Source organism: Tursiops truncatus, chromosome 8 (genome assembly GCF_011762595.2).
Source record: "Tursiops truncatus isolate mTurTru1 chromosome 8, mTurTru1.mat.Y, whole genome shotgun sequence".
Classification (NCBI taxonomy): Eukaryota; Metazoa; Chordata; class Mammalia; order Artiodactyla; family Delphinidae; genus Tursiops; species Tursiops truncatus.
In genome coordinates, this window is record NC_047041.1 from 99,412,309 (window position 1) to 99,421,645 (window position 9,337).

The 9,337-nt window shown below is 43.0% G+C and overlaps 1 protein-coding gene across 2 annotated transcripts; it reads left to right on the top strand.

Moving 5' to 3' along the window:
• The first annotated feature begins 302 nt into the window (after positions 1–302).
• TTC9C (tetratricopeptide repeat domain 9C) lies at positions 303–7,963 on the top strand. Of its 2 annotated transcripts, XM_073809088.1 has the most exons (4): positions 303–1,692; positions 5,124–5,306; positions 5,756–5,860; positions 6,250–7,963. In XM_073809088.1, the coding sequence occupies exons 1-3, from the start codon at positions 1,455–1,457 to the stop codon at positions 5,845–5,847; spliced, it is 513 nt and encodes a 170-aa protein (XP_073665189.1). In that variant the 5' UTR covers positions 303–1,454; the 3' UTR covers positions 5,848–5,860; positions 6,250–7,963. The 2 variants fall into 2 exon arrangements, with proteins under 2 accessions (XP_073665189.1, XP_004317355.1); XM_004317307.4 differs by lacking the exon at positions 5,756–5,860.
• The last annotated feature ends 1,374 nt before the right edge of the window (positions 7,964–9,337 follow it).

Genomic DNA, 9,337 nt, shown 5'->3' on the forward strand with positions numbered 1-9,337 from the left:
GACGGTGGACTTCCCTCTCTTTACCTCCCGCCCCCTCTCACCCCCTGGGCCAATCGCCGCCAGCGGCTTCACGGCGCAGTCGCACCGGAGCCGGAGACGGGAAAGGCTGGCTTCAGCTCAAGTGCCTCGTAGTACCGAAGCGTGTGCGCACCCGTCCCTCCGTACTTCCAGCCGGGGCTCCGCGCAGCCGCCCGGACCTCCCTCGCCACACGCCCCTCCCACCCCGTCACCACCCTTACTTCCGTCTGACCCGATCACACTGTTGTCGTAGGGCTTGCTCGCTAATCTCTGTTCCCTAGTGTCTATTCGTGCAGCCACTTCTTGAGAGAGAAAAAAGCCAGAAGGAAAGCAGGGAAGCTCTTGCAACGTGAACGCCTACTGGCAATTGTCTTTCTCGTTAGTCAACAAAAGGGCTCTCTAAAACCTTGCAAGGACTGCAGTAACTAACCCCGGCCCTCTTTTTTCCCCTCAATCCTTCAACTTCTACCCAGCAACAGACACCCTGGCCTCGCCGTATTGGCCAACTTGAATCGTCATCTGCAATTCTGATTGGTCCCTCAAGAGCTTTCGGTTTTTTTGTTTTTTTTTTTTTCAATTGGCGAAGCTGCCAGAGGATTTCCGCCCACCCCACGGTTGGTCCACTGGGGAGGCTGGAGAGGCGGGGTCGTTTCTGCGGGATTACTTTTCCGGGGCCGCTTCTGATTGGGCGGCGTGGAGCAATGCGCGCCACCATTTAGACACCAAGCTGTAGGGAGGCCTGACCTTGCACTCTCCCTACTCCCCGCCGGTAAATCGAAGCCCAGCGGGGAGACTTCGGGTTCGGCCACTTGCTGGGGGCGAGGGGCTGGCCGCGGGGCATGCGAGGCTTGCATGAGCGGCGCTGCGGCCGCGTCACCCTCGGGCTGTTTGGGGTGCCCGGACTGCATTCACCTCGGTTCCCCAACTCCTGGCCCGGAGGTCAACAAATGCTGGTTGAATAAGTGCGAACAAAGAGCTGGGATGGAGGCAAGCCCTCTAGACCTCGTTTAGCAGTTGTCCCCGCCTTACTCCCTTCCATTTCCAGGTCAGGGAGGTGTGTCCAAAGGAAAGGAGGAAGCAAATTCCGCTGGCGTTTGCACGGCGGCCACAATTTTATAGTACGGCCTTCGCTTTTTCGTGCAGTCTCCTCCCCCCGGAGTCGCCGCTTTAGGAAATAAATTAATCTCTGGCTTTACTCTTCCCACGTCCTCTCCCTGATCAATGCCCTGCACTTCTAGAGATTGAAAAATAACTGCAGAGAAGAAAGGAAGGGGCTGTAGTAGAATCAAGGAAACATTCCCTGAGAGGCCTCCTGGAGAAGGAGAATTTCCTGCTTTTTTAAGTCGGCTACCAAAATCGGTTATTTCGCTCCTATCCCCAGAGCTTCGGTTGCTCTTTCACTTCCCAATTCCTCAAGAGCACTGGGCGACAAAGTTATGGAGAAGCGCCTGCAGGAGGCCCAGCTGTACAAGGAGAAAGGGAACCAATGTTACCGGGAAGGGAAGTACCGAGATGCTGTGAGTGGGTACCATCGAGCTCTGCTGCAGCTGCGGGGTCTGGATCCAAGTCTGCCCTCCCCGATACCTAATCTGGGACCCCAGGGCCCGGCCCTCACACCTGAACAAGAAAACGTACTGCGCACCACCCAGACAGACTGCTACAACAACCTAGCTGGTAAGAACAGGGCTGAAGGGCGGGTAGAGTGTCAAGGCCGGGACATGAAAGTCTGAGAACATTGGGGAAAACTGACGTGCTCCTCTGCCGTCATCTAGTTATTCTGCCATGAATTGAAATTTATTTTCAATCTGTAGGGTCTAATTGAGTTTCTGTAGAGCAGTGCTTCTCAGACTTCACTTGGAGAGTTTGTTAAACTCAACTTCTTGAGCCCTGTTCCCACGATTCCGATTTAATGGGTCGGAGGTTTGTGTGTTGGGCGATGTGTGTACCAATTTGCATTTCTAACAAACTCCCGGGTGATGCTGATAGGTTTAGGGAATTTCGCACGCTATAGGGAAAATACTGAACCTACGTTTAGAGTGTTGTTTCTTTAATATTTAAAATATAGGAAAGAAGGCACTTGCTTTAACTGGTGGTGTAAGTTATCCATCTTAGATATTTTGGATAGCTTTTCCTCATTTTCCTTCTTCCTATAAATCAGCTAGATGGTAACCTGGGTAACCAATATCTTCCTTATCCAGCTGGCCTTGAATGAAGAGGTGGATTCCAGAGTTAGTATCGCTAGGATTAATCTGCTAAAAGAAGGGAGACTTCTTAGGTCTGTTTTATGGCAGGCAAAATAACCATAGAGCTAATTAAGTTATTTTGAAGTATATTAAAGTATTCTAATGGTCCCAGTTGAGGCCATAGAAATTATTAGGAGTAGTTTTTTTTTTTTTTTTTTTTTTGCGGTACGCGGGCCTCTCACTGTTGTGGCCTCTCCCGTTGCGGAGCACAGGCTCCGGACGCGCAGGCTCAGCGGCCATGGCTCACGGGCCCAGCCGCTCCGCGGCATGTGGGTTCTTCCCAGACCGGGCCACGAACCTGTGTCCCCTGCATCGGCAGGCGGACTCTCAACCACTGCGCCACCAGGGAAGCCCAGGGGTAGTTTTTATACTTTGTAATAGTTGTTTAAATGATTTTTTTTTTTTTTTTTTTTTTTGCTTTCTACAACACTCATCAGCTGTGATTTGGTGAAAATCTAGCTTTTTTACAGTGTGTGTCCAGAGCTCCTCTTAGACTCAAGTAACAGTAACTAGAGGAGCTAATATTTCAGTTCATTCAACAATTATTTATTGGGTACTGAGGATACTGCAGTATTATAAAACAGATAAAGATCCCTGCTTTCATGGAGAGATGGACAATTAACAGAAGAGGTAACATATATTAGAAGATGATGAGTAATGTGGAAAAGAATAAAGCAGAAAATGGGGATAGGGACTGCCCTGGCGGTCCAGTGGTTAAGACTCCATGCTTCCAATGCAGGGGGTGCAGGTTCCATCCCCGGTCAGGGAACTAAGATCATACATACTGTGTGGAGTGGCCCAAAAAAAGAAAATGGGGAAAGTGAGTGCCATAGGCATGGAAGTGTTAGGTAGGGGTCAGGGAAGGCTCGTTAAGGTGACATTTATGAAATACCGTGTTTAGGCCCTTTGTACACATATACATATAAACCTATTTAAGTGTCACAGCAATCCTTTGAGGTAGATTTAAGGAAACATCTAATAAGTGCTGGAGCTAAAATTAAACATGGGAAGTCTTAATTGCAGAGCTTAAGCTCTTATTGCAGAATACTGTGCATTATTAGAGAAGAGAATACACATTGGGGAATTGACCAGAAATCAAGGAAATGAGATAGGTACTTGTAAATATCGTGACTCTCCAGGTGGACTTGAAGGCAGAGACTGTAGCTTATCCATCTATAGACCCTCTGCTTGGGGGTGCTTGGTAGATGTTCTATAAAGACTCACTAAAATTAAATTTCACTTACATGTGAGTGAAGTTTACGTGTTGGGCAGTTTATTTATAGTATCTCTCATCTTTATAAAAATTCTGCAAGGTATTTATGATTTTCCCCATTTTACAGATAAGGAAATCAGACCATGTCACTGTCTAAAACTGTCCAATGGCATCGCATTACACTTAGGAAAATATTCAAACTCTGACCTTCCCCGGCACCGCCTGACCTGATCTGGCTCCGCCATAGACCAAATTCACAAAGCATGCGTCCACCTTCCAGCTTTGTAGGATCTCTTCTGTCAGGTAGAATGCCCTGTCCCTTGAATGACCCTTGTCATTCAGATCTTGGCCCAAAAGTCACTTTCTCAGGGAGGCCTTCTGTAATCAAACATCACTCTGACCTCATTCACTCTCTGTCCCAGCACAGTTCTGTTTTCCTCAAAGCACTAATAAGTAAGTGAATTTCTTAGTGCATTCCTCCTACCTGGGAACTGGGATGCAAGCTCTATTTACTCGTCAAGGTGTCTGTCTCGTTCCTCTCCTCTCCTGCTCCTAACTCCGCCTAGCACATGGTCAGTGTTCCATAACTAGTTGTCGAATGAATGAATGAAGCTACAGTGATGGGTTAGCTGACCGCCTGGGAGTACCGAAGTATTGATATAAACCATATGGCCACTTGGTGGGGATGTTGTAGAAGGGTTGCAGACATCAGCCCTGATTCTCCTTCCTTCTCAGCACCGTGATTTAATAATGCTATATTTAATTCCCACAGTTATGAAACAGGGAATGCACTTCCCTTCTTACTTATAGAAAGGCAGAACACTGACCTGAACATTGCCTCCTAAACAGATTTGTGGTTTGAGGTCCCATCTTTCATCCAAGGGAATAGTGAAGTAATATATCATCATTGAGAATGGTGGTAATTTTTGAGTTAGAGAGTCCTTGGTTCAGATTTCTTATTCATTCCACCTAGAAGCTGTGGGATCTTGGACAACTTACTTGACCCTTGTGAGCCTTGATTTCTTCATCCATTAAATGGAGATGGTAACACATACTGACTTCAGAGGGTGGATGAGAAGATTAAAGAAGCACATGGCACAGCGCTTACTATTTCCTCACACAATTAATGGCAACGGTTGTTAACAGAGCTTCAGTACAAGCATTGTGGTGAAATGGGAGATTCAAGACAGAGAGCCTTGGGTAGAAGAGATACAATGAAGAGTTTTAAATAATTTTTTTTCTTTTTTTGGCTGTGCCACGCAGCATGCAACATCCCAGTTCCCCGACCAGGGATCGAACCCACACCCCCTGCAGTGGATGCGCAAAGTCCCAACCACTGGACCACCAGCGAAGTCCCCATAAATAAATTTTAAAATATGTTCTTATCAACTTTTATAGCTGGGCCTGACCCACACTAGGTACGTGCTAGGCATTTGGTAGATAGTGAAGTAAACTGTGAGGTATGTAAAGCTTATATTCACTGCTGTATCCCCAATGGCTAGAAGAATGTCTGGTATATGGTGGGCACTTAAATGTATTTGTTGGATGAGTGAATGTTGTTGACATCATCCTAGGTTTGGTACTGCCTTGAGTTGGGCAATGGAACTTAGTGTTCCCTCTTCTCTCTTCCTTCCATTTGGCCCCATTAGCCTGTCTTCTTCAGATGGAGCCAGTAAACTACGAACGGGTGAAAGAATACAGTCAGAAAGTCCTAGAGCGACAGCCTGATAATGCCAAGGCCTTGTATCGGGCTGGAGTGGCCTTTTTCCACCTGCAGGACTATGACCAGGCTCGGCATTACCTCATGGCCGCTGTCAACAGGCAACCAAAAGGTGAGAGAAGGGGATTGAAGTAGTAAGTACAAAAAATTGTTCCACTGAGGTAGTATCTGTGGGAGTGTTTTAGCTTTCCATTTATTGAATTTTGAAAATAGGTAATAATACATTCACATGTTCAAAATTCAAAAAGTGTAAAAAGATATATGATAAACAGGCCTTCTACTCCTGTATTCTTGCCTCCACAGGAAAGCAATATTGTATGTGCTCCAGAAATAATCTTAAAATGTTGTTTTTCAAGTTTCAGTTCCTAGATGGGGACAAAAATAGGATCTGGATTCCAATGAATAAACATGATAATCCTCATTTCTACCAGTTCTCCAGCTGGGGTCTGGCCTTTGCTTAACTATCCATTCATCCTTTAGCTCAGCTAACCCCAGGTATGACCTAGAAGAAGGACAGGCCTCCTGACAGAAAATTTGAGGCTTGTTTCCCTTGTTTCCAAGGGAAAAAGAATATTGTGAAGAGAATGACAGACTCATTCCTGTGTTGGTGGTTCAGCACTGAAAATTGTCTCCCGTTTTGCATTCTGGCTTAGAGCGGCTACTGAAGTAAGAGGGTCCCCAAACTTACAAAAATTCAGCAAAATCTCTCTAATTAAACGGGAAAGCCATTATGAATTAATGAAGATATATGAGCCGTTGTTCACATTTCTTACCTTCAAGTACATAGATTAACTGCCAGCCATGTATAGTAGCTTTAGAGACTTGCTTTGACAAAAACTATTTCTCCAAGCTCCTTTTCATTATTAAGTTAGCATCCCTGTACAAGATTTTTTAATAATGCACATAATTAATGAATGAGATTTACTATTGCATAGAATTGTTGTGATATATGCAAATGGAAAGATTTTAGGAAATGGAAGTGTGTTCATAATTCTCTTCTGCCCAGAGGTACGGTTATGGCCTGTCTCTAATTGCCTTCTCTGCCCTGTTCTAAGACGCCAGTGTCCGGCGGTACCTTCAGCTAACGCAGTCGGAACTCAGCAGCTACCATCGGAAAGAGAAGCAGCTCTACCTGGGCATGTTTGGTTAGCAAAGAAGAAAGATACCCCTCCACTGGAACTTCGGTGAACCAATAAGGACCCATCAAGGGGAAACCTGAGCCTCAGCAAGAGAAATTAACCCCAAACCTCTGACTGAGGTGAACTTGTATTTTGTTTCTAGTTCTGCACGAACTCTTTATTGCTTACATGGTCTGTGTCTGTTTTTGTTTCTCCATCTATGTATTTATACGGCTTTTAGTATGTGGTATTATTAGGGATATTTGCCTTGAGAAATACAACCAGAAAACATTCGTCAGTTATGGGTGGAATTAATCATATCTTTGGCATAGATTTTAATGATAGATGTTGGTAGATGTAGTCATATACGAAGGAGAAGGCTAGCAGAGGATGAAGTAATAAGGAAGGCAGAAAGGAGTTTCTTCCTTCGTTTCCTCAGATGTCCAAAGCCAAACTTACACAGGCCACAAACTGGCAAATATATATACTGTGAAACTAGGCAATTATAAATTGGGCCCACACGGCTCAGAATGAAAGATTTGAAATTAACCATCTTGACTAAAATAATTCCTTTGTCTTAATGTTCCACATACATTCAGATTCTTTTTCCCCCACAAAAGTGTCTAGTTCCTCTTGTTTCTCTTGGTAATTTCTAGTCCTTGCTATTATTCACACTCAGATCATTAATATAGTATACTTATTTATTTTTTTATTAAACCCTTCTGTCTTAAAACTTCTGGAGTCAAGCATTTAAGTATATATTTTGTAATCTTTTAAAAGCTCTCATGCCAAAAAAACACTCGTAAACATTTTAATTTTTAATAGGTGCATATCTATAGTATGTTCATTTCTCTAAAAAAACATAGGAAAGACAGTTTACCAAGTCTTCTAGAAACAATACCATAAAAGAACAGGATAAAAACATAGATCTGTTCTTTACTTGTTACCCGCCCCCTTGTATTTTGCAGGAGCTCACTTCCTTAAAGAGGAAGGAAACAGTGAGAAAAGGTTCTCTTCCCTTAGGGCCTTTTAAGCACCAACGAACTTTCTGGAAGATTTTTTGGGCATGGGTGCAGGCGCAGATCTGGTGCAGTCATGGCTCAGTAGGAGGCTTCATCAACCGGGAGCTCTTTTGTCATTCTGCTAATGTCCACAATGTATGAGTTGTACAGAGTAGATAAGACCATAATAGCACTGCTTCTACCTTTATGAGTGAAGGTAATAAGCATGTATCATTAGCCATCATACACAGACAGATTTCAGACAAAAACCCCTTAGTCTTGCCAAGTGTACACAAGCTCTTCTCCCTTTATCAGTAATGCCTCTCTCTCAACGAGCTAGGCTTCTCTTTTGAGTCTCCCTGTACCCTTAAATAATACAGCCACCAACTTACAAACAAAAAGTTTTCATACCAAATAATCTTTTAAGTCCAAGGACAGAACTAACAAACGTGGAATATTTTATTCCTCTTCCAAGTTTCTTAAATTTCTAAGCCTAGACTGTTGCCAGATTATGTCATGCATGGTTGTGTGTTATGTTTGTTTGGGGTTGGTTTTGCTTTCTGATTTTCTTTTTTTCCCCTAAGACTTGATGTTACAGTAAGCTATGTTCTGCATCAATGAGGAAAAAATAAAACTGATATTTAAAAATGTACTGTACAAATTTATTGCACTAACCCTTTTTAGCACTTCTAAGACACAAAATGGTCAGACTTACAGTTCGCCTTTAATTTGAAGGCCAGCTCCTAACAGAGATGTTAACGAACGGGAAAGTGGACAAAGATAGGCAGTCAGATGTGGGTCTGGAGGAGGTCTGGCCAGCCCACATCCTGAAGGAATCAGCCAGAGGTACCTCAATCTCTGTACTCAGAAGTTTGTGGAGGGGGGAGGCTGCTCACCTTACCAATCCTTAATGGTTTCCACACAGGATTTGAGGGTTTGATTGAAGAGAAAGCATTCATGGTGATGTGAGGATTCATACTGCACATAAGGGACAGTTTAGAACAGTGTTTCCCTCCAAACCAATACCCATCATCTTTACAGTTTTGCCAAAATCACATACTACCTATACTACTTTTTAGTCAATATTTTAAATATATATTTTGAAAGGAATTTTTGGACAGAGGAATATGTTAAATGATACCATGGGGACGTAATCAGCAAATCCCAGGCTGAAACCATAAGATGAATAAACCAATTTCTTCTATAAATTGCAAGGAAAAAGAGAGGGGAACCTATAAATTAAAAGAAGTTTAAGAGCCACCAACCAAATAAATGTGACTCTATTAGAAGAAAACAACTAAAAGTTTTTATGAGACTGTGTGTGAATTAAGAAAAAATATATATATTGGTCTCTTCCCAGCTCCTGGCACAGATCTCCTAAAACTCTTGGAATTTGGATTCTGATTTGAAAAAACAACTAAAAGTTTGCGAGACAATCAGGGAAATTTGAACAAGAATTATTAACAGTTTTGCTGGGTGTGATCATGGTATTTGGTCTTTTTAAGAGTTCTTTTAGAGGTGCATGCTGAAATTGCTTACTGATAAAATTGGGGAGGGGACTTTAGAGCACTTCATATCATTTGCCAAAAAACACAAAAAAAAAACCCCAAAACAAAACAACCAATCAACCATAAAAATAAATGTATTTTACAGTAAAAAAAAAAAAAGTATTAGTAATTGAAGTAAACCATCTTTGGAAACACTGGCTTTGGAGAAAGTGAAATCTAATGTGAAGGGCTAAAATGGTGAGTTTTGTGAAGCTAAGAGCAAGTGAAGGCATACACTTACAAAATACCAATTAAGAAATGAAATCCTAAACTAGCAAGAGGTCTCTAAAACTGGAGAGCAAAGGGTGGTCGTCTGAAAACTAAATCAGCTTGTAGCTCAAAAGCAAATAACTTCTCAGGGTTAAACTCTTAATAGCCTGGGACCTGGCCCATCCCACCATAAAAGGAGGCTGATTTTGGCTCAGTAGAAGGAATAATTATCCAACAATTAGGGTTGTCCAACAGTAGAATATGTTT